This window comes from Chinchilla lanigera, unplaced genomic scaffold, assembly GCF_000276665.1.
Source record: "Chinchilla lanigera isolate Chin_1 unplaced genomic scaffold, ChiLan1.0 scaffold00048, whole genome shotgun sequence".
Classification (NCBI taxonomy): Eukaryota; Metazoa; Chordata; class Mammalia; order Rodentia; family Chinchillidae; genus Chinchilla; species Chinchilla lanigera.
Window position 1 is genome coordinate 11623587 of NW_004955449.1, and position 26645 is coordinate 11650231.

Consider the following 26645-nt stretch of genomic DNA (forward strand, 5'->3'; position numbering starts at 1 on the left):
AATCATTTATTACAGTTAGTTTCTCTCCTGAATTGGAAGTCACTCATTAAAATACACTTGTGGACTTCAGGGCTCTGGCAGGCTGGGACAGAACTTCTGAGAACACTGTTTGAACATTCCAAAAAAGGCAATCAGTCTGAACAGACACACATAGGAGCAGTTCATGTGGGACCTGTTTGGTGGCTTTTATCTTGGTTTTATCTTCACAATCAAATGGAGATTTCTACAAGAGTACCGCATTCTTTGTACATTAAGTTTAATGATTGCTTCAGTTTATAAAGGAGCCCCACCAACTGCAAGGGAGAGGGGCTTATCCAGGAGCTGCTGTGGATACATTTCTCTGCCAGTAAGTGTTTAATGACTCACTTTCCTCAACAGAATTTTCACAAGGCTGGGATTTAGGGAGGGATGTCTGGAGAATGTCTGAAAGGAAATTCTTAAGCCACTGTCCTGATTTTTGCTGGAAAAAGCTCCCCATACTAACCAGTCCAATTGACTAAAGCAAACCAGCAAGAGATTTCAGCAATATTTCTTCATTACCTTTCATGGACAATCCATGAAAGATCACCAAGAAGTTTGTTTTAGAGATTGAAATTATAAACTTCCAAAGAAGAAAGTCATTAGCAGAATAAACTAAACACAGTAGATTAACAGGTATATTCATGGGAAATCAGAGAAGCTGTCCAAGTGAATTACATTGAACTAGAAGACCATTCTAAGAAACTGTTGTACATGTGCTTTTTAAAAAAAATTCAGTCAACCATTTTACTGATCTGTCAAGTTGACCAATTGTTTTGGAATTAAGTAGACTTTGCCAACATGAATTTGTACATAAGACAGTTAAATTCAGATGCTTTTTTATTTATTTTAAAGTTTTTATAATTACTAAATGTTCTTCTTTCTGAGAAGATATTCTGAGAGGAATGCAGAAATATCACTGTTGCAGAGCCTTTTCCATTCTTCCAAAGGTCTGCTGGTAAATTATTCTTACTGATCTTTCCATCTTTCTAGCCTGTGCAAACACACCTAACCCATACTAAATTCCACCAGATGGCATTTTATTTCTTTAAAGTAAAGCAGCCATGGATTTAGACAGTTGAATTTTTAAACTTCTGTATTTACTGAAAGTGCATATGGTGCTATATGGACAAAGAAATTGTGCTGAAAGAAAAACATTTCTGTCTGCAGTACCTCATAATCTCCCAGAGAAAGAAAAGTGCAGTTATGTGGTGTACTTCTCACAAAATTACATGTGACTTCAATATTCTTCCTCTTCTAAAATTTATATAAATGTATAATATGTGTATCAGAAAGTTTTATTATTTTCAGTTCATCTTTTAGTTGCAAATAGAAAGGTTATACAAAACTCAATAACTTACCAAAGTGATCCATGTGTGATTTCCAGAAGAAAATGAAACATAAATCTAACTTTTTAAAACAGTGAACAAAAACCTCTGTATGTCAATGTAAACAGATGTTGATACAGAATTTACAAGGATGAGAAGGCTATAAAACTTCCCTTGAACCACTCATAGTTCATTTCAAGGCCAAGAACGCCCCCAAAATCTGTTTCTAATTTTACAGAAATCTTTCGAAATTTGGCATGGTATTCAAAAGTCCGTGAAAAGGAAAAAAAAAAAAAAAAGAAAACCTCTTGTCCTGACTTCAGCTTCCAATGAAGACAGACTTCCTTCTTCTCAACGGTTTTCACAGATCCAGTGAGCCACGCTCTGCAGTAAGAATTAGCTAACTTCCAAAAACATCTGGAAAAATGAAGGTTAGTAAACAGAGCCTCAGGTATTGATAGAGAATGAAAGTTGGCTGAATCGAGGGTGACCAAGTTTTCTATTGTTAGAAGGCAAAGATTTGTACATGAGTATTTACTTCCTGGATCAGGTTAGGATTGGGAAATTGATCTAAATATACTGTAGAAACATTTGTCCTTGCAGAGCTGGAAGAAATCCAGCAATTATTAACAGATGAGTAGAAGACAATTAAAAGCTTTGTGGGATGGAGGAGCAGGAGTTATGTATAACCAAAATTCTTGCCATTTCTACTGTTTGACAGTAACTATAAAATGCCTAATTTTTTTATTTTATGTAGACATGGTTAAAAATTGTATTTGGAGTCGCTACCTCTGCTGTGCTCGCTTTATTGGTGATATGCATTGTCTTAAATCCTTCTAGAGGTAAGAAATTTCTCTGATTTGCTCAATCTGCTTGAAATAGATTGGAAAATGCACTAATGTGTGATCACAAGTTGTTGAACATTTCCTAAGTGCTTTGCAAAGTAAGGCAGTTATTTGTAAGGAGACATATAAGCCCACAGATATGTTGTTGTGTAAAACCAGAAATACTGAGGGATTTAGGAGGAGGGTGGGAAGAGATTTAGTTTTATTTCAGCAGTAGAAAAACCAGGAACTATTCTGCATCATTCCCACCACCTCTAAAATTATATGCTAAATACAAGATATGACACAGAACTTTAAATTTTACACACAGTATTTCAAACTAACATTGTTTTTCATTGTTAGTTGTGTCTTTGGAAAGTAAAAATGAATAAGAATAGAAAAGTTTAACTAATCTACGGGAGGTTTCTTTCTCTTTTCTTTTTTTCCTGAATTATCTTTCTAAAATTTAAAGAAGAAGTTGAGATTGGAGATCTCAAGAATAGATTTATTAAAAAAAAAAAAGAGAGAGATTCTTGTTCTAGATGTAGTTTCAATAAACAAAAGATTAAGTGATCAATTTTTAAATAAAAGTCATGAATTAACTTTTATCTCACTTTGCTGAAAACTGGAAAACACTAAGGATGGATAGTGAGACCATTTTAACGGCTCATTCTCTAGCTAATCTAGCAACACTAAGGAAATTGTTTCCTTCTGTTAAAGCATTTATGAAGAGAAAATCTTCTAAAATCACAACAGGCTTTGTGCCTTAAGGTCTAGGGAAAGAGGAAAAGTTTTACCAATGCATGACAGCTAATGCAGAAAATATATTTGGTAAAAAGATAACTGATATATAAAGGAATGCTGACAGAAAACTTTCCAAGAAAGAATATATGAGTCTTGCATGATGTGTTACTTAAAAAATGAAAAATACAAAAAAATTAAAAACTTTAAAATGCCCTTGGGATTTTCACAGAATTAGAAAGTGAATACACATTAACAAAATGAAAGCATTGTTCTTGGATCTTCAGTTTAGTTTTCAGTCTGCATTGTTCTGATAGATTTTTCTCAAGCTGCTGAGCTGTGTGTTGTGTATCCATAATTTAAGTAAATTTTTAGTTTAAGATTGTTTTTAAACCAGTTTTACACCTCAATAGTTATGGGGCCACATTTCCTTTGCACCAGCAGCTGACCCTTTGAATGTTAAACTATTAAAAATTAGTCTCCCAGCTTGAATGAAACCTAGCAGTACTGACTGAAAATTGATGCTGTGCACCCTCAGAAATAAATGTTCTTAAAGTAAAGTGTAGATTTTATTGGGAGCTTGCCCTCTTGTCCACAGGGAATGATATTCCACAATTTAGAATTTGAACTATAGTTTCTTGTAATACATATACTATATTTAAGCATTAAAATACTAGATAAGTATCCATACACAAAGACATTTATAATCACATATGATCCTAGCCTTTCCCCTTTTCCAATGTTCACACATGTATAGAATGTCACAAATATGCATAAACTATGCAGTGTGTGGTTGAAAGTATGGTAAATGTTTACATTTTTGAAAATTTATTGTAGTAGAAAACAATTTCCCTCAAATGCCCTCGCCTTCCTTCAGGCACCTTTATCCCTTCATTCTTATCACTTTCTGAAGAAGCTCTGGAAGTCCTCTTTATTTGCCCATGGCGAACTCAATACCCTGAATTGATTCTAAACATTTTCTTTTCATGGTCAGTTTGAGTTTGGAAAACAGCCAGAAGTTACACAGTGTCAGGTCCTGTAAATAAGATAGATGAGGACAAACCATGTTTTTATAGGCCGGCCTTTCCATTAGATGGCACTCAGCAGCACCTTTCACTGTGTTTTTGATACACCTCAGGCAGACACAGAAGAGGACTTCCAGAACTGCTTCAGAAAGGGCAAAGAGTGATAGGATGCATTGAAAGTGGGGTGGAGTGGATAAGGGTTGTTAATGACAGTGTCTCTTACTATAATTTTTTAAAATTCAAACAACTTAATATTTTGATCATGCATTGTATACAGTATAAAGGTCTTATATCTTTTATAACAGAGTTTGCTGTTTTTAACCAACAGGATAATTCTCAAGGTCATTTCCTCACAGGGTAAAATAATCAAATTAAGCAACATAAAATTTTAGTACTCATTCAAAAATAGAAAAATCATGAATAAGCTGAGAACTATGTTTTTGGTCCATGATGTCACTCCCTTTTTATTCCAAATTTTCTGAAGAACTTCTTTAAGTGTCTAAAGAGCTTGTGAATGGGACTGGCCACTCCCCACTCTCCTGAGAGGACTGGGAGGAAGTCCTCCTCTCCTGGCATTAGTGCCACAAGCAGCCTGGTGTAGACCGCAGTAACCCTTCCTTCCGACTTCCCTCCACATCTCAAGCAACCCAGCCTGGATGCAGGTCCAGTCCTCACTCTCACACTTACCCAGTGCATGGTGAGCACAGGATTTGAGGTGGCAAGGCAGGAAAGTGGGTCAGGAGAGGAAAAGAGGAGCAAAGAACTCAAAGCCAATAAGTTCCTACTTCGGCTTCTTCTCAGACTTCATGACTTCACATTTGCCTTAGGTGCCCTCATAGTCTCAGCCCAGGGTTTGTGTGCCAATTTAAGGGCAGTCTTGAGCAACTTCAAGGCATGCTTAAAAAAACTTCCATTCATTCACTTGTTTACATAGCAATGCACTAAGTCCCAGTGCTTGCGCATCGCTGTGCCAGTGGCTGGGGTTTCAAAGATTCAGCAGTCTAAATTTCCCTCTAAAGGGTGGGGGGGCACTTTGTGCACTCCAAGATGAATGGTCAGCACTACTGTTTCCAGATTAGGAGTTCCATAATTCCCTGTAGTTCTGAGAGAAAGAAAAAAGAAAAGAGAGAGGAGTTTTTCCACGAAGGGACAGGGTCCCCAGAGAACCAGGCTCAGGGTTAGAAGAGCTTTGGAGGAATTATACTGGACCTTAGGAATAGATAAGAATGTGTAGCACTGAAATGAAGAAGATCTTCTAGCTCATTTCATAATAAAACATGTAAAGAACAAGTTTTTTTCAAATGTCTGCAGTGTTCCATTTTTTTGTTGGCAAATAGATAACACAGATGGGTTTCTACCCCTTGATCCCAGGCATCAACCTTGGCTTCAGCCTACACCCCTTCGACTGATTCTCTTTATTCTTGCCTACCTCCCTTTATTTTATTTTTGAGGTTCTTCTTTCCAAGCATCACCCCCCTTTCTCTGTAAAGATACAACCAGGCCAAGAGTGAAAACTAAACTCTTCAGGGTTACTTGATGTATCCTGACCACAAAGGCAAACACAGACCTTCTTGCTCCAAGAGATTTACAGAAGTAACAAAATCAAAAATCTAAAAGTGGAAATTTACAGAAGCTCTGGAATTTTTCATGTAAATTCTATATCGCTTTCCTTGATTTCTGATTTATAGTCTCTGAATTTCTGGAACTTTGCGAAAGGAATTGTAGGAGCTATCAGAACCTCTCCTTCAGTACTGTGGAGGGTAGATCTCCGCACAAGGCATTGAGCAAACATTCAATCAGTGTTAGCTATTGTATTTTTCTAAAATGTTTAACATGCCATAGATACTTAATGAGGAGTATAGACTTCTCTTGTGTGCAGTATCCTAAGATATATGTACATATACTCTCAGAGATGATGAGTAAGCCCTTCTGTTTGCTGTATTTCAGTTTTTAAAATGATTCTTTAATTCAAGAGTAGGAAAACTTTTGTATTAGTTACTTTTCTCTTGTTTCTGGGACAAAATACGTGACCCCAGAGTTAAGGAAGGAAAGGTTTATTTAGCTCACACTTTGTGGAGGTTTCAGTCCATAGTCAGCTGGCATCAAGGCAGGGTGGCACATGGCAGAGGGCAACAGTTCATGGCAATGGAAAATCAGCAAAAGCAACAAGAGCAAAGGGGGGAGAAGCAGAAAGAGCAAGCCTCTTTCCCTCCCTTATATTGTATGCAGACTACCCATCCCAGGGTGGGAGCAGTGCTCACACTCATAATCCCAGCACTGGGCTATGAGTCAATCACAGACTCTGGGACCCACCTCCATGACTGCATGAGGCTCTGGGGGGACATCCAGACACAAACCTTTACATCTTTATTCTTGAGTCTGTTTCCTGTTTGGACCAAAAATAACACATACTTTAGAAATTTTTATGTGGCACCCTCAGAAGGAAGAAAGATGCATGAGAAAGTTGCAGGAAAGATGGAAAATGGAAGAAAGAGAAAGAGAGAGGGAGGGAGGGAGGGAGGGAGAGAGGGAGAGAGAGAAGCAGTTGTGCAGCGTGTAGGAATCTCCCTTTCTGGTAGTGGCTCTGTGTTCTCAGTGAAAGGTGAGCCATGGCTAACCACTGTGGGTTAGCTGCAGACCAGCCTGAAATCTTCTTGCGTACTTTTATATTCTTTCCTTCTGTTTTATTTTGACTGATTGATTGATTGATTGATTTTGGCCTGAGTATTTCAGTATACAAATTTGTATTGGTTGATAGTTTTAAAAAATCATATTTCACCTAAAACATTAGATTTTAGGCTTCTTTTTAAATGTCATTACAACAGCAGCTTACTTGTCGGTACTGTTTTGTATTAGTCTAATAAAACCCAATACCATACCATAGCTGAATTAAGTGACAGGAATGCATTTTTCATAGTTCTGCAGTCTGGAAGCTCAAAATCAGGATTTCAGCTAATTTGTCATTCCAGAGGTTTCCCTCCTTGGCCTGCAGACAACTGTGTCCTCAGGCAACACTTTCTGTGTCTATGTACATCTCTAGCGTCACATTTTCTCTAAGGGCAGCGGCCCTATGAGGGTAGGGCCCTAGGTTTATGACCCCATTTAACTTTAACCCCTTAAAGACTGTTTCCAAATATGCTTGCACTAAAGGTTAGGGCTTGAGCCTGTGAAACTGGGGAGAGGGATGCAATTCAGTCCATAAGGAGGATGCTCAGTGAAGGGACGGTAATTGAGTAAGGACCTTAAGGACTAGAAGAACAAAAACTGAGGGGCAGGCCACCAATGTAGAGGGAAACAGGTGCAAAGATCTTGAAGCAGGAAGTATTTTAGAAGTTCTAGAAACCAAAGAGAGGCTGATATAGCTGTGAAATCAAAACTATTTAAAAAATTTAACTAGGAAATGTGTATATACATATATTTTTATGACTATACACATACATACATACACATATTTACATATATACAATGTACACATAAAATGGATAGTGGTTGCTTATTTAAGTAATGCATTGTATGATATATTTCAGAAGATATCTGACATTATTTCAATAAAACAGAGATTAATATTTTCTATGAAATATAGATGTCTATATTTTAGTTTGAAATCCATTGTACTTATTATAATCATTATTATAATTATTCCATTATAACCTAAACAATCACTTTTGGTAAAATAAGATATATATCAAGTGCAACAGTTTTCAAAGGAGATATGAATGTTTATAGATCTGAAATTATCTCAGTGCATATTAAACATTCAGAACTGTGAAACAGACTCCCTCAATCATAGTAAGAGCTTTAATCTTATTTATTCATTGTTCTCTTGGGGAGAATTTGGAGAAATTTAAAAGCCTGATTGGAAAAGCTCAGAAAATTCAAGGTCATGAAAAGTTTTGAGTGCAAATAAGTCAAGTTTCTACATCGTATTTCTGTAATTGGCTTTGGGAATTAACATCACAGAGGATGGATCTTGGCAAAGTCTCTGTGAGATTTTCCAAATTCGAAATAACTGTTTTACATATCCCAGTGTTTGGGTAATTCCTATAATGCTGAAGTGTTTAACTGTCTCAAAATTCCAAAGCAAACTGTGTTAGAACTTGTACATGAACGTCCAGTCACAGATATCTTTTGGAAAAACATGTTTTAAAGCTCAATTTAGGAATATGGAATCATATAAAAGTTTGTGAAAATCATAGAGAAGTCAAATGAGCATTAAAATAAAACAACTAACATAGTGGACAAAAAGTGAGATGATCTTCTCAGTTAGTCAGTGTCTTATATATTTGCTATTATATTCAAAGTGAAAAATTTACTTTTTTCCGGTGTCCTTGTGAATTGACTAAAAGTATGTAGCAAAAAAGCAGAGCAACATAATCATTATTATCCTTTATTCCTACTAAGTATAAAAAGAACAATATTGTTTAATATCTAAAGTGAATTTTTATACACATTATCATTTTATACTTGGGAAAAAATGATATGTTTAGAACTCTTTAAACCAACAAGTTAAAACAACTATATGTCAAAAAATCAAAAAAAGTAGATAAAACAGATGCATTTCTAGATAATATTAAGTATCAAAACTTACTTAAAAAGAAATAAAATCCCAGTAGAACTATAACACACATAGAGATTGAATTAGTCATTTACAAACTTCCCAGAAATAAAATATGAAGTCCAGATGGCTTTGTTCAAAAAGTCTAACAAACACTTACAGATTTATTGCCAAACTTTCATAAACTTTTTCAAAAGATAGAACATCTTCCATCTCATTCTATACAATATAGAAAAGCTATAGAAAAAAAGCTATAGACCAATATCTTTTATAAGTACAAGTGAAAAAGTCCTAAACAAAGTAATTGCAAACCAAATTGAGGACACGGCCAAGTGGGATTTTTTCCTAAGATATGAGGAGGGTTCATCATTTCAGATATTATTGTAATAAAACTTACCAATCAAAAAGAAGGGCTAAAACCTCATGATCATGAAAATAGATACAGAAAAAATATCTGACAAAATCCAGCACCTTTTCATGATAAAAATGCTCAGCACACTAGAAATGGCAGAAAGTTCCTCAACCTGATAAAAACTTTCTATAAAAAATCACATTTAACAACCAATTTAATTGTGAAAGACTTAGAATTTTCCTCAAAGATCAGGAACAGAACAGTATGTCTACCCTCGCCACTTCTATTCAGCACTTTATTCCTGAGTCCAGAAAAGATAATTAGGCCAAAAAAATATATAAAAGATATTCAGATTGAAAAGGAAGATTAAAACTCATAATTTGTAGATGATAATCTTATTTATAAAAACCCCTAAGGAATGCACTAAAAATCTATTAGCACTAATAAATGAGTTCAGCATACTTATAGACTAGAAGATTAATATATAGAAGACAATTGTATTTTTTGACCTTAGCAGTGAGCAGTCCAAATAAGGTCTAAATAAATTGAAAAACATCCCCAAAACCTACTTTTTAAAAATGACAATATTCCCTAAATTTATCTACAGATTAAAGGCAAACTCTATTAAAATTCCAGATTAATCTTTAAATTAATAATAAAATACAATAAACCCAGAATGGCTAAAATAATTTTGAAAAAGTAAACAAACTTGGAAAAAAAATCATACATCTTACTTTTAACTCACCACAAGGCTATGTAATCAAGACAGTATAGTACTGGCATATTTCTAGATACATAGATTAATGTAATAGAATTGTGATACTAACAGTAAAGTCTTACCCTCATGGTTAATTGATTTTTTTATTAAAATGACCTGACAATTCCATAGAGAAAATCTTAACAAATGGTGCTGGGACAATGGGATAAACTTGGACAAATGAATGTTGGACATCTTCCCCAAATACATATACAAATTTAGCTCAAAATAGATCAAAGAGCTAAATACAAAGACAATACTTTAAAGTCTAGGAATAAATCTTCATTTCTTTGGATTAGGCAATGATTTCTTAACTATGACCAAAAGCACAAGCAACAAAAGACAAAATACATAAATTGGACTTCCTCAAAATTTTAACACTTTTGTGTTGCCAAGGACAACAGCAAAAATGTGAAAAGGCTACCCAGCAAATGAGAAAGAAAATTTGCAAGTCATATATTTGATAAGGGACTTCCATCCAGAATATATAAAGAAATCTTACAATTCAAGTAGAAAGTCAAATAACCCAGTTTAAAAACCATGGCTGAAGACTGATTATTTGATTAAAGAAGACATACAAATCAATAATAAGCACTTGAATGATGCTCAGCATCATTGATGATCAGGAAAATGCAAATCAAAACCACAATGAAATAGCAGAAATGGAATTACAGAGCGAACAAGGAGGCATCTACCAATGGGTCACAAGACTTGACCCTGGGAATACAGTAAAAATGGAGAAAAGCAGGCAGTGACAGAGTTCAGTAGACAGAGTTGTGAGGCCTAGGTGTTAGACAAAGAGGGCAAGGGAAGAGGGAGATCAGAGACTACTCTGAAGTCCTTGAATAGAGCAACTGCACTGCTGGTAGATCTGGAGGAGCAGCAGGACATTTTCTTGGACATAATTATTTTGAAGTCATTGTGACATATGCAAGTAAAGATGTAAAAAAGTACATTTAGTAAACAGGTCTGGAGTACTGAGAAGAAACCCAACGGGGTTCAGTATGGCAGTGGTGCTAGGGATGAGTCAGCTCAGGGCTGTGTAACAGACACCTAGGAGCACGAAGTGACTTAGGAAAGTGGCTCTTCCTTGGGCCCGAGTAACCACAGTGAAGAGCACACCACAGTTCAAAGTGAGGCTAGGGGAAGATTGCCAAGGGAAAATGAGTGGATTTTAAAAACAGACAAGATTTGCCTTCACATTCAGAGTCACCAAAATGACCTCTGCCATTCTTGTTCTTGCGCATTATGTTGATTCTGTACCATGACCTTTGCAATCTTCAGTTGTCACACTAGAGCAAACCTGATTAAAGTAGCGAAACAACAATATTATAACACACAAGTGGGGTATTTGGTAAAGCCTGAAAATTCCTTTGATTAACTTGTCGTTCAGTATTGTCTGTAGAAACAACCAATGAAAACCACTTTCATTTTTCAAAATTAATTACATTGGTACATTTAGATATGCCTAATGATCACATTTACCATAGGGAATTTGAACCAGTATGTAATATGTCTTTATTCTTCTTTTTTTTTACTATTTCCCTTCTCTCCCTTCAACAAAAGCTTTGTTTCTGTTTTATCCCTTCTGTTCTCTTTGTTTTCCTTTTCCCTTCTTTCCTTTCCCCTTCCACCCTCCATAGTTCCCCTTCCCATTTGGACATTTTTCCTCCTATTTTACAATATCTATCGGAACCTACTTTCAGAAATGAGAGTTTACTGCATTATTCAACTAGCTACAAGAGGTTTATTGCTAACAGCCTCTTTGTTTAGATAAAACTCAAATTGCACTATTTTCTCTTATTTTTGGCTTTGGGAAAAATTATTCCATACCTTTATGTATTGCTTGGTTTCTGTCCCTATTTTTTGCATTTGGTTCTTATTTTGTTTTATGATAAGTGGTCTTTCATTTTAAATTAGAATATTGATAAGGTACCCAGGCTTTAAATCAGACAAAACTGGATTTAAAGTTCCTTTTACATGTATCAGACAGGTTAGTGTATATCTCTAATTCCCATTTCCAAATCTGTAAAATAGTGTTTATAGTAAGGTTCATAATATCTCAGATGGATGCTGTGAAGATTTAGTGGAAAGATGCATGTAGAGTGCTTGCTACCTAAAATAATTTAGTAAATTATGGAGCTGGGTACACACTCATAATCCAGCACTCTGGAAGGCTGAAGCAGGAGAATCACAAGTTCTAGCCCAGCCTGGACAATTTAGGGACTTAGCCAGATCTAGTCTCAAAATTTAAAAATAAAAATGTATAAGGGGGGGCTGGGAATTTAGCTCAGCGGCAAAAGCGCCTGCCTGGCAAGCACAAGGTCGTGAGTTCGGTTCCCGGTACCGGAGAAAAACAAACAAACAAAAAAAAAAATGTATAAGGGAGTGAGGTATCTGAGTATAAAGGTCTTGGGTTCAATCCCCAATACAGCCAAAGCAAAAAGTATAGATTATAACACTTCTATTACTAGCATAAAATCCATTTTTTCAAAGTTGTCAGTCTTGGACAAATTTGATGATAGTTACTCCCACTGTAATATTTCCTATGCTTGTTCCTATAGCAGTCAACCCAGACATAAACATGACCTGATGTGCTGGTTGGAGATGATACAGAGGCAGCAGGAAGATAGATGTGGTAGGCTTGAGGCCACCCTCAGGGATCAAGTCACCTTCTCCAAATGGCCTCATAACATCCATTCTAAATTAAGTGCGAAATTCAGAACAAAAGACCTGTCAGCCATTTGTAGGCTCACTTAATAGAGCATATTTTCTCATTTCATTTATGATAAATATCAGAGCTAATACAAAACATTTCCATGCTAGCACTTACTCTCAATTTTCTAGAACTAGACAATTAAATGCCAGAAATAGCCCTAAAAGAAAAACAAAGTATTAAGAAAGAATTGGAACAGTGAATCACCACTTGCTTGTGAATCATTTCATGAATCGTAATTTCTTGGATATGTAATTGAAATAATTTTCAGCTTTGCTTTAATAAGTTGAAAATGCAACTAATTAAAGCATGGTTAATTAGAGTGTTTAAGTAATGTATGAAGAACTATGCTAAAGATGGGCTAAATCACACTGAAGGGCACTGTCAAGAATTCAGTGTTATGAAGTAACTATCAGTTACATATAGAAGAAAGATATGCTTTCAGGTTTCCTTTCTAATTCTTTTAAGCTTTTAAGAGTTTAAAAATTAAAGATGTCAAAGCTGTCCTTCCAAAATTAAATGCTTACATTTCAATGTTAAAACATTATTTAGAAAAGGACACAAAAATCCACCCAGTAATGCAAATTACAAATGGAATATTTTCCAAATGATTGGGACTGGTTTAGTATGTTTAATTCTGTCGAGAAATATTTTATACTGATTTATACGTGAATTCACACTCTCAAAACACTAAACAACAATGACGCCAATGCTTTCTTCATGATTTTATTTTACTCTAATCTGGAGCAGAATAAACCCCTTGCTTTTTCTCTACTTTTCCAAGATCAGGAAGGGAAGAGGTCTAAAGTAGAGCCCATTGGGGGTGATGAGCAAGGTCACTGAGTCTGAGATACATGTAAGAAGAAACCGTTAGCCTTCTTTGACCGCTGTCATCAATACTTAGCTAAGAAATTTACTCTCCCTGAAGTGTTAGTTCAGCCAGTTTATTCACTACCAGGACATTTATACTCAAGAAGAAATTCCACTGATAGATGCAGGAGTGCATTGAAAAGAGTGGATTCAGTGAAATCATGTAAATAGGATTTCCAGCTTTTGCAGAAAGATCATTCAGGGAGCTTGGTAAAAGTTTGAACACCCAAGATCCATCCCTAGAGATTCTAATTCAGTAGGATTCGGCAAGAACTAAAAAAAACCTAGAAACTCCATGTGCTCCAAGCACCAAATTTAGATAAATATTTAAATGAAGTCATATCTAGGTAAAGGAACAGATATGTGAAATGTAGAACATGAACTAAAGGGTAGAAAGTAAGGACAGGTATGTCTTTGAGAGACAATTATCAAAATCAATCTAACACACTATCCATCAAGTCATTTTTTAATCCAACAAATATTTACTGTGCTTCTATTTTATGTAAATGCTCTCCTAGCTGTTGGGAATAAAATAGGGTAAAAAAATCAAACATAGTTTCTACCTTCATAGTTAGAGACCTACTCCTTATAGAATTTTTGCCACATCAATGTAGAGATAAAATACTCATGTGCAATAAAAAAAAATTGAGATAGCAAAAAACCAGTGGCATTTTCAAAGTGCCCAATTAAAAGATTACTTCTACTCTTGTCTGACATAGTGATCAGCATTGACTATGCAGTGACACATTACTGATACAATAGTGTAACAATGGTCTCTCTATGTGTAAAAAAGACTGGGATGTTGGATTAGCAATTCTAAGTAAACTTTGTTTTATTCTCACTCTAACATGTGACCTAATTCAATACCCTGAAGCAAACACATTACTCAGCTGTGTTGTGAATATGTGGCCACTTTAAGAAGAATGTTAAGTTTAAATCCCTCACATTAAACTGAAAATGAATTTAACTGTGCTCATCCTAACACCAACACAATTACACGTTTTAAGCCCTGACTCCATCAGATATCAGATGGTTTATAAAGACAACACAGGTTAGCAGTCATCCTCCCAATCTGTGGCAGGAAACTTATTTCCACTTAAATGCAGGTGGGTCATCTGGACACGCACTTTGTACAGCTACTCACTACTTCTTAGGTGGTGCTGAGGGTTATCCTCATACAATTAATACATATTTATAACTACTTTATTGATATTTTGAGTCACCATAGGACATATGCGAAGTTCTCTGTATAGATTGCTGGCATCTATAACTACTACTCACCCATATAAATAAATGACTAACTAGGAAGTAATATGAAATGTAAAATCAAGTATAGCCTTTCTTAATAATCTAAATTAGAGGTTTAAAAAACTAAATAAACCTGAAAATCTGATAAGGATATTATTAATGATGTGAAAAGTATGTCTTTCAAATAATTTGAAACCCTTGTTTTTAAATAAATTTCATTTGTCCATATGAACAACATCAGTACTAGTTTATGATTATAATTATAATGGTTCAGTTATGGAGCTGTTCAATTGTCAAAATATTCCAAGTATAATCAAATAATTTTATTAAAGTAGAATAAATGTGTACTTTCACTATCTATACTAATATTTTAATCTGGAACTGCATTCCCTATATTGTGGTTTTGGTTGATGTTTAAAAGCAACAACAAAAACAGAAAGTCCCAGTGGTTAGTTTGCTTGGAAAACATGGATCTAAAATACTTATTTGAAGAATATTGATGAACTATGATAATACTAGAAGGTGATATTTATTGACTTCATACCAGGAGCTACATGCTTTAGTTAAATTGTCTCAATTCAAACTTCTGTGAAAATGAAGAATAACTATAGCTATGAATATGTCAGTTAATCATAACTATAAAGAAAGCCAAACCCAGGTGTGGTGGTGCATGCCTGTAATCCCAGCACTCAGAGACTGAAGCAGGAGGATCGATGCAAGTTTGAGGCCAGCCTGGGCTACAAAGTGAGCTCAAGGCCAGCCTGAACTACATAGTGAGACCCTGTCTCAAAAAAGACAAAAAAAGAAAAGAAAAGAAAACCATATGCAGAGATTCTTAAATAGGAAAAACTATGACACAAGACATTCACTCACCTTAATGAAAGTATTATTTCTTTTTTTTTGTTTGTTTTTTTCTCCGGTACCGGGAACCGAACTCACGACCTTGCACTTGCCAGGCAGGCGCTTTGCCACTGAGCTAAATCCCCAGCCCCCAATGAAAGTATTATTTCCACAGGACTTAAAAATAAGGCATTGCAAGGTTATATTTGTTTTTTCAATTAATATCAAAGTTTTGTTTCAATTAAATAACTATCTAGTTATTTTGGTATCCACAGCTAATAGATTTGCTACATTTTTAAATTTTCCATCTGGATATTAAGGATTGTGGAGATATAAAATAAATATTTCAATTGGAAAATAATTTCCACAGTACACAGTGTTATAATTTTCCTTTGACATTAAAACAGATGTTATTTTTCTTAGGAAAGAAAAAAGTAATTAAATATTCAACAGTCATTATAATGCTATTGTAGTAAATGGTCGTTTAGTCATTGAATGGGAGTTAGAGAATTGGTGGCATGAATTTTGCAAACAAACATTCAGTTAAATAGAAGTTTCATTTAAGTGATTGTATAGGATGCATAGCCTTACTTAGAATGGAAAGAGAATGAAAAAGACGATTATTAAAAAGATACAATAATTTAAAAGTATGAACTATCCAATATCTAGTGGTGAAGAGGCTCGCCTGCTGCTTGTTTTCTATTACATGACCATGAGGGTAAGTTTTAGAAAATTAAGACATTACACAAGGTCCTAATCAAGTGTGTAGAGCACACTTGAATCAGTGGAAATTGGTTAAAATATCAGAAGATGATATTATCCCATTCTCAGTAGTACATTTACATGATGTGACTTCAAAACAAATAGAACAAGTTGAGGTTTACATTTCAAATCTAGTACAGCATAGCTGGAAGGGACTGAAAGCTTCTAGCCAAGTCTCTTCTATAGATATGAGCAAGGTGGGGTACCAGGGATTGAGCAAAGCCATGCTGGAAACTAAGAAGAGAACCCATATCTTATCCTCTCATTCATTCATCTATCCTTCATTTTATTCATTCATTCATTCAACAAGAATATATTCACTGCCTGTACATGCTAGACACCACAGGATAACGGCAAAATAAGACATGGTCTCTGGCCTTCTGGAAACTATTTTGATCATATGGGGGGTGTTAAAGACACGTTTGTAAGATGATCACTCAATTACATGTGTAATTACAAACCAAGGCAAGTGCTCTGAAAGAAAGGGGCATGGTCTAGGGGAATTATAAAACAAGGGAACCTGATTTAAGCTGGAGGATAAGGAAGGGCTTCTCAGAGGAAGCAGACATTGTGAAGCAAAAAGAGAGGACAGAAACTGGTAAAGAAGCCCTGCAGAGAGAAAAGAATATTTGGGGAACAGAAAGCCTAGCACATTCGCAAGTTAGAGAAGAATGTGGGAGGAAGTAAGAGGCTCAGTGGTTACACGCTCCCAGGCCAGGCAAGGTCTGCAGTACAGATTCTCATTTTTGGTCTTTATCTCAAGAGGTGCGGAAAGCTATGGAAGATTCAGTAGAAGGACAGTGATGGCTCTCATGGCTACATGTTTTCTTTTCATCAGAGAAAATGCCAGATTCTTAAAGCTACTCAAGGGGTAGGACGTTCCCATCAGTTTTAGTTTGTAAGTAGTGCCCAGGAGAAGGAACTAGAAGAGAGGAAATAGAGAGACGAGGTAGGGTGATGAAGATGCCATGGGCGTTTCTTGCCTTATTATCCCTCCGGGATATTAGATTGTGTCAGGGCACTCTAATGAGATTTTCTGAGAATACAGTCAAGTTTGAAAACCACAGCTACTTAGAAGCATTCAAATACAACTGAAATTTACTTGGGGTTTATGAGCTACATTAGGTTAACATTTCTATGGCAAATTACTCTTAGGATTTGCAAGATCCTTTGCAGAAATCACATGATTTTCCTTATGTCTGTTCCAATTTCTCTTTGCAAAAATATATGGCGTCTAAAATTACTTATTTTAATTGTCTTTCTTGAAATTTCTAAAGGTAAAGATTCTGCCTAATCACATTCATCCGAACAGAATGCTGAGGTATATCACTGATAAATCAGTAGAAATCCAAGCCTAGACTAGAGGGCGAGCATTTTATTAAAGTTTGCATTATTTTTATTAGTACTTGTTTGCAGTGCAGAGTGATTATGTGCACTGTGGGACACTGGTACATGTACATAACCCATCCTATTTCTTCTTATCTGTTTCCCACCCTTCTCCTCACTTCTCTCAAATCTGAGTCATTTATAGGAAAATGGATACCCTGAGACCATAATATTAAATAAAATAAATTAGATACACAAGCCTAAATCTCACTTGGTTTCTATTTTTTGAGAAATGCAAAGTATAAATAAATTAAAGAGCAAAATAAAGAACAGATAATATAAAACAAGCAGATAGAACTTTTACAAATAGGCAGAGGACAAACAGACAAGCTGAGTTTTTAATCAAAGCACATGGTCTAAGATCCTATGTCTATCAGGCTTCAATTTGGTAGAAGCTCGAGTCACCTTCCACCTCAGAAATCCCTAACGGCTCTTCACCACCTGATGAATAATGTCTCAGTTATTCTATGTGGTTCTGGTCTATAACCTTTATCCTTTTTCGTATGTTCCTAACAGCTCCCCCATCCAGTCAGCTGCCTCTCCTACCCCTGGTTACCCAGTCTACAAAAATATTAATTTTAAAGTAGGAGCGCAGCAAGCACTTACAAGATGGCACATCCTTATTATTGTATGAGAAGGAATGAATAAAAACAAGGGGATTGTATTTGACTCTATTTGAGTTATCAACTGTATTTTTATTAATAGTGTGTGTTTTTTTGTTTTTCAAAGTCTATCACTCTAAAAGACATACAACGAGAACCCTCACACTGAACGATATTTTGAATGGGACATTTTCCTATAGGACATTTTTTCCAAACTGGATTTCAGGTAAGTGAATTATTTCTTTATCTTCTGAGGTTTGCTTTTTGTATACTTTGTTTTGTTTTTAATTTAGTGTGTCATTATGGTAACTAACATTGTATCAGTTGAAATGAGCAAAAGAGGAAATACTTGAACAACTCAAGTCACCAAAGTCTTTTGATAAGACCTTTTGGGTTGGGTTTGTCTAACAGTTAAAAGGCCAACAGGAGTTTTAACAGAAAAGTAAAATTTGGTAGTGCACCACTGAAATAATTTTAGTGTCTGGTACATTTTCAAGGATGGGAGATATGAAACTAATAAGAAAGATCACAAGAATTTTGCTCAAAAAATTCTACTGTTAAAGTATATAATCTGAAAAATAGACAAATCCCACTCTAACAATAAATCTTGCGGGGTCATAAAATTGATATTTACTTCTTCACTATAGAATATTACCAGAAATCTAATAAAATATATAATGAGATCAACTGAATAGTTAATGATATGTATAACTGCATATATATAGTGCCACCAACAAAAGTGAGTATATTAAAATTTCTCTGTAGAAAATAAAATTCATATAAATTAGGTTTTGTACTAAAAACAAATTCCAAATATAATTTATCTTTATTGTAAAAGAAAATGCCATTATAAAAGAAAAATAACATTTTAGACTAGTATATTCTATTTGCAACCCACAGAAAGCAAAATTTCATTCTGGAACACTGAACAAGTTAGAATTGGGATACTTATAGCAGATATGGCATTTTTGTATGAAATAAAAAAAAATATGAGTTTTTCTCTTCCATCACCAACTTATTATTCTAAATCTGATAAAGAATTATTCACCTTAAACTAAGCCTGTGAAATAAGTGTGCTTTCGTTAGTTATCAATTCATTTCCTATTAAGAGAGATCATGTCAAATTTTGCTTTCTTTCTTATATAAAGGAGAAGAATATCTTCATCAATCTACAGATAATAATGTAATCTTATATAATATTGAAACAGGAGAATCATATACAATTTTGAGCAATAGCACCATGGTATGTATTCAGCATCCTCTTCCTCCTCAGAAACCTCTTCCAGGTCTTCACTGACAAAGGAACAGGTTCCAAATCTTAACGTTGGACCTAGATTCCACCTGTCTTCCCAGCCCCATTCTCCTATCTTCCTCCAGTTTTCTCTTCTGATTGCCTTAGACTACTGTTCTGGCTTCTAAAGGTTCTGGCACCTTTTCTACTCTGTGGAAATAGAATGGCATAAGACAACAGTCAGGAACTTGAAGTTCAAACACTAGTTCTGTCAGTTGCCAGCTACGGAAACTTGGACAAGTTTCTATGCTACACAGACTTTCCTATGTCAGTTTCCTCCTCTGTAAAGTGAGAATAGTATTACCTCTTTAGTTTAATATAAGAATTAAATAAAATCACATTTCAAAGTGTCAAGATAGTGTCTAATGCAGAATACACGTTCAATATATGGAGACCCTGATGTACGGGCACATGATAAACTTTGCTCTTGGGCTTTCAGAGCTCCTACTTCCTCTACCCTTAAAACCAGCTTATCTTTCCAAAGTTCAGATAACATTCTCCTCATCTGTGTACCCAATTATCCTTTCATTTGGATTCTGTCGCTTCTTCCCTTAATGCTTTTACAGTGTTATAATCATTCTCTCTGATAGAAATTTTTAATTTGTAATATCACTCATTGACGTCTACCATTATAAGCTTCTCACATTCACAGTCTATCTTATTTATTGCATCTCCCTCATAGTGTATAGCAAGTTTTTTTATATACACAGGTGTCACATAAACATTGTTTAATTCCACTGAAATTTTACGTAGGAGCTTATTGATGATTTAAAGTTTTAGAGCTACTAATTTATATGGCCCTTTGTTTCCTGTATTCTAATCAACTTCTTCATAATTTCAGAAAAGTGTGAATGCTTCAGGTTATGGTTTATCATCTGATCGGCAATTTGCATATCTTGAAAGTGATTACTCAAAGGTATCCATTATTTAATTTGGGTATATTTGATTATATTTTCCACTAACCTAAAGATTGTTTTATAAAAGTAAGAAGAAAATAAGAATCTATTTGCATCTCTAAATATTTGAGAGGTGAATGAGCCCCCCAAAAGTGTAACTAAAATATATACAAAATAATTTTGAATTTTGCATTCTTGCGTGTCCACTACTTGCATCTCATTAACAAGTAGTGGAAATTGCTCTGGAGAAGAAAGTCTCATTTGCAGGCACTGCTATCGATCAGAAGAGTAAGACATATCCTTGCATTTATAAAGCTATTGCATTTCACAAACCATTAGTAATTCTTAACAAAGTTTAACCTCAGGAACATCAATTAGTTTAACATTGAATGTTTATTATAATTGAAAGTAGAAAATTTACAGTGTAGCATTATTGTCATGTGCTCAACCCCAATACTATAGACTCAGTGGTAGACAAGGTTTTCAATCTAGGTCTTTGAAAGCCTAGTTTGAGAGTGTTCTCACCACACTAGGCTATTTACTATTACTTAATTTCTCCTTCTTCAATGAAGTGGTAGAGGCATATTGCAATAAAATTACATGTCTAATGAAATTCTATTTATCCAATTTTAAAGGGAATCATCTTTACCAAGATACAAGGTAATCTTTATGAGCTATGAGAATCAGTGTTTTTAGCTCAATCCAGGTAAAATATAAAGAAAAAATTTCTAGGATAGAATGTATCAAAGATAAAGTTTTTTTATTCAGAAATGACTTTAGATATGCTTTTTATATAGTGAAAGTTGAATCACTGCTGAGACTGGGTCTGGAACTTAACACAAAACTCTACAGTAAAATTTAAAGAAAGACTCGGTTTGGAATTGAAATTATGTGAAAATAGATCCTTTATAATTCTGAACCTTGGGATGGTCGATGAGTGTATGTTATTAATATGAGCTTTTTAAGATATTATAATTTGTCTCTTCTTCTCTACGACAGCTTTGGAGATATTCTTACACAGCGACATATCACATCTATGACTTCAGGAAGGGGTAAAACATCACCATTATTTATTAACTATTTATTAGCACTACGTATCAGATACCTAAATTTTCCATTCAATCTTGGAATTGAAGACTACCTTTTCTCTTTATATATTTTAGTTTCTTATTTTTTATTATGTATGTGAATCCATAAGCCTTAAGAAATTAGGGGAAATATTTCTATGTCATATTCACCTCTCCTTATTTGACTAATACAAGTTTGCATTTTGTACACCACACAGTTTTGGCTTTCCTACTTTCAAAAAGAAAATTATACTTGTGCTATTTATGGAAATAAACATATGTAGTAAAAGGATAAAAACATGCATGGGGATAAGATACTATTTTCAGGAGAATGGCTACTTCATCGGAGAGAGACAGAAGGAAAGAAGATACGTACATTAGCTGTGTCTGAACACATACTTCATTAACTGATTTTACATTGATTATTTAAAATAGCCAAATGTTAAAGTTAATTATTTCAAAAATGACAAAATGTTTAATTTAACATTTAAAATGTTAAATATACTCCTAAATTTACATAATATAAATTTGTCATTTATTATTTTATTCTTCTGTAGGTTTTTAACTATTTAAAACTGTTATCATTTACAAAGATAAATAATTTAAATGAATGTACGTGTCAGTCAAGACTGAGAGACAGAATCCCAGCAAGCAAGAATATAAAAGGCCTGGAATAGAGAGAGGATAGGGGTATTCAGGAAGCGCTAAGTATGTCAGTGTGGCTGCAACCGGAGGAGGGGCTACTTACAGAAGGAGGTTGTGTAAGGTTGGGAGAGAGTTTCGGCTGGGAAGCACGGGTCAAATAATAACAAGAAAACCACTAAAAAGAGTTTGGATTTCTTTCTGATGACAATAGGAATCACTGAAGGGTTTTAAATAGGAAATGACATGATCAGATTTGCACTTTAGAAAAATCACTCCAGCTAAGTGTGGGCAATGAATTGGTTTAATTACTCATCTTAATATGATACTTTCTTTGCTGTTACATAATAGGTAAAAATAATTATACGGCTTGAAAAGATCTTCTGGTCTATTTTTCCTTCCGTCTAGCAAGGGCACAATTTTTTTTTAAATTATCTGCTTCTTTCAAATGTTCAGAAAGAATAACTGATCTCCTTAAATTGTTAAATTAAGAAATAGGAGCTACTGCTTAATGTAGAATCTAAATCCACCTAATGGATTCTAAATCTTTCTCTTCTCTGTATCATCATCATCAAACCAAACAGGTATTTACTGAGCACCTATTATTTGAAAAATACATATAAAAGAGTTACAAATGAACATAAGGTGCCAACTGTACTCTCAAGAAAATATTAGATGAGTGAGGAGGAAATCTTTGAGTACAATTTTCCCAGACTTTAATCATACTCTTGTTTTTCTTTTAATCAGTTTGAAATTCTCTATGTTGAGGTTCACCAAACTGAAAAGCACTCTAAAATAAAATGACAACATGAGTATTTTAATCATGGTTTGTATAAGCTTTGGAACCTAAACCATATTAGATATTTAGCTCCTCTACAGCAAATTTAAATTTAAACTACGTTTTAACTTATCTGCTTTCTGCATAGCTATCTAGTTTTCCAGAGTTTTTTTTTTGAAAATTGTTTGTCTGGAATGTAGCACAATTGAAGTCATGAAAACCTTTGTTGAGACTGAAGGCATGACTGAATGCCTGTAATTTTAAGCCTTTTGTGCCCTGAAGACTGTAAAAATCTGGCAGAGAGAAAATGGAGATAGTTCTGTTTTCAAGCTAGGTAAAGAACACTTAGGAGATAACTGCTTTTGTAAGCATTCTCCTCTTCCATATCTTCTACCAATGATGACAGAAAAACAGAAAATGGCATATGTGCTGGCTTGCCAGGCATAAGAGATGTTCACTGAAATTTTCAGCTTGGCACTGTCTACAAAATTGCATACCTTAATTCACCCCATATAGAAAAATAACGCCTTGTTAAAATGGCAAAGGTAACGTGAGCACTGGCTTAAAACAGAATTACAAACCTAGTGAAGAATGGAAGAATGTCTTCTCTCTGAGCCATTATCTTGACTCTGTCCTCCAATCTCTTCCCTTTTGGTCTGACCTCCGGGGGCCTGGTGTTCATGTGCTGCCCTCTGCTTGTCAGAGTTCGCAATGCAGCAACCATGGTCATCCTTCTCCAGGAACATTTCCCTCTCTTCCCTCTTGGATTGCTAGGTATCATACTGCATGATCTAATAACTTAAATCAAGGTAGCATGTGTTATAAGTCTTCTTTGATATCTAAATGTTCAAAGAATATGAAAAGTGTGAATGTCAAGCACATGTTAGGTCCAGTTTGGAGAGACTGGTATGAGTGCAGAGAGTCTTTCTGGAGGCTCCTCAAATTAGGCTTTGGAGGTAGACCTCGTTTCATTGTCCCATAGTCTTAATGAAACTATTAATACAAACTTCAGGAGGGTAAGGCAAAATATATACATGGAATTCTATGATTTTTAACACATAAAACTCCGAGTGTATTCTTGCTAAAAGCTGCAGAAGCTCCACGGTGCAAGTCCCTCATTTTGAGTATTTGCGGAGCTGCAGTGATTCTAAACATCCGAGTGAGATTCTTGGCCACTAGAATATTTGAAATTTGCCCATGGGTGGAGAACTTTGCAAGCTTAAGGCATACTGCCCAGTATAAGATCTGTTTTTCAGTTTAGCTTGAGATCAGATGTTCCTTTCCTTTTCTGATTTCAAGTCAGATCCCTGGGGAGATTGTCAAATGGCATCGTATTTTCAAAAATTTGAAATGCATATGCATTCACAGAGATGGGGGTTGTGAATGAGAATGTGGAAGAGCACACATTAAACTTCAGCACAATTATAGAATTTCAGAGCTGGAAGACAATTCAGCAACCATCTTAATCTTATGTGTACAAATTTTACAGTCTCGGGGGTTAAAACTTGAGTTTATTGGGGGTCTGCCAAAAACTAGCAATGTAATCTTAAAGTTATGTCATCTCTCTAAAATAACAATTATTTTCTATAAAATGAAGAGATTCTATTAGTCTCCAAAGATGTTAGCATGGTATATATTCATTTGCCTCACTAAAAAGGGCTGAAAACAGACTCAAAAAAGTTAAGTGACTCTTAAGTAAGAAGCGGAAAAATGACAATGATCACTCGTGCCTCCAGCCCCATGGCCCCGCGGTCTTTCTAGCAGCTTTCTATTAGGTGTATAAAAACAAAGATATTTCTTATAATTCTCATTAATTTTTATAGTTTATTTGTCCTTTTTATGCAATTTCTTTTTGCACTGAACAGAATGATTTGCTTTCTTCCTTTTTTAAATTCTTTTTTCTTTCTCTTCTAGAGAATTTGTAAAGGGATATGAGCTTCCACGTCCAATTCAGTATTTATCCTGGTCGCCTGTTGGGAGTAAACTAGTAAGTGTTTAAATTATGGAAGTGTTTAATCATTTAAATAAAAAAGGAGCCATTTGATTTTGGCCTTTGTTAAATTTCCCTGCCTGAAAGAAAAAAAAATACATTCATGACTATTTTCGTGGGTAAAAACGGGAAGAGTTTGGATAAATTGAAACCCATCTGAGAATTCCGCAAAATCTCAAGCTCATGGATAGACTTCTTTAAATATCGCAGTCAAAAACTTTATCCTTATACTCAGCCAGAATGTGTTGTGCCAGAAAACTCAGGAAAAATATGGTTTTCACAAGTTTCCCAGACTAGCTTCAGACAACATGAAATTTTGTCCAAGCTCTTATTTAAGGGCTCTAAATAAAGATTAGATCTGGCTAGCTATTAATATTCAGAGACTTATTTGACATTCTGTCAATATGCATAATTATTTATTTGGGTAATAAAACTAAAATGATTTTAGACTTTATTTTCATATAGATTTTTAAACTATAATTGATGTTAATATGGGTTTTTAACCTATTAAAATATTTTAGTGTAGGTCTTTTTTGCAACTGATTTACCACTCTTTGAAGGTCTCAAGTGAACAATTAAAACAAATATAGCTTTCATTGTATTTGGTAAGCAATTTCCTCTTATTAACTAACTTCTACTGCTTCTAGGTATATGTCTATCAAAACAATATCTATTTAAAACAAAGACCGGAAGATCCACCTTTTCAAATAACATACAATGGAAAAGAAAATAAAATATTTAATGGTATCCCAGACTGGGTTTATGAAGGTAAATTATATCCTTTTTCAACTGCTGCTGTTTAGGCTTTTGATTGAAAATAATTTTATATGTTCATTAAGATTTAGATGAGTGGCATTTTAGTTTGATGAGTGCTTGCATTTCTAAAAGCTGCTATTAGGTCTTAAGCAGGATGTGCACATTCTAAAAAAATTTTGTTATCAGAAGATTAGTAGCATTTATTTTCATAAACATCACTATAAATCGGCAGTAATAATTTATATTTCAATATGTATTTGGTGCTTTGGTGCTATGTTAATTTTTTTTTTTTTTTGAGGAAGAAATCTTTTTCTCCAAAAAACCTACATAATTATATTATTTTAAGGGGAAATGTTCTTGGTTTTTCATACTGTCTTGAATTTTGTCCTCATTGTATGTCATGTAGGATCCAAGATTTCATTGTACTTTAAAAGATCTGCTAATCTCTAATCTGTTTTCATAAACATATATGTGTACATAAAAATGTGTCTCAACTAATTAGATAGGTAGAACAGTAGATAGATAGATGATAGATAGATAGATAGATAGATAGATAGATAGATAGATAGATATTCCCAGGACAGAAACTCAACTTTAAATGGTTATCTCACTATTTAGTAAACTACAGTTCTCCCTGTTTTAGCTACTTTGGTTTATTATAGAAACCAAAAAATTTCCCTGAGGGAAAAATTAATTATTTTTGATGTGTTTTTTATATATTTTTAAAATTACATTTCTGATTAATGTCAATTGCTAACAAGACTAATTGGTGTTTGATTGAGATGTAGGGTTAAGCTGTTCTCTTAATTCAAACTACGTATTTTTTTAATAACCAAAGTATGACTTATGTTACATCTATGTCAAATAAATTATTTCAATGGTTAAATAGCTATTTAGAAGTATTTTCAATGATTTTGAGTAAGATGTAATTAATATGCAAGTATCTATTTTTCAGAGGAAATGCTTGCTTCAAGATATGCTCTCTGGTGGTCTCCTAATGGGAATTTTTTGGCATATGTAGAATTTAATGATACAGATATACCAGTGATTGCCTATTCTTATTATGGTGATGAACAGTATCCTAGAACGATAAAGATTCCATACCCAAAGGTATGCTGAATACTTTTAGCAGAAGCCTTCATTTCTTTGGAGTCCAAGTGAGCAATCATTACCATGAATAGACGTGGGATCAGCAAGTTGG

General features: G+C 34.4%; 1 protein-coding gene across 1 annotated transcript in view; it reads left to right on the top strand.

Annotated features, from left to right (window-relative positions):
• Positions 1–251: 251 nt before the first annotated feature.
• Fap (fibroblast activation protein, alpha) overlaps positions 252–26645 on the top strand; it is a 70419-nt gene continuing 44025 nt past the window's right edge. The window contains exons 1-10 of the mRNA XM_005393316.2: positions 252–346; positions 1585–1777; positions 2104–2188; positions 18152–18250; positions 19173–19267; positions 20157–20231; positions 21211–21263; positions 24613–24685; positions 25336–25456; positions 26400–26554. Coding sequence (XP_005393373.2) covers positions 1772–1777; positions 2104–2188; positions 18152–18250; positions 19173–19267; positions 20157–20231; positions 21211–21263; positions 24613–24685; positions 25336–25456; positions 26400–26554 — 762 coding nt within the window. The 5' untranslated portion in view covers positions 252–346; positions 1585–1771. The remainder of the gene's footprint in view (positions 347–1584; positions 1778–2103; positions 2189–18151; positions 18251–19172; positions 19268–20156; positions 20232–21210; positions 21264–24612; positions 24686–25335; positions 25457–26399; positions 26555–26645) is intronic.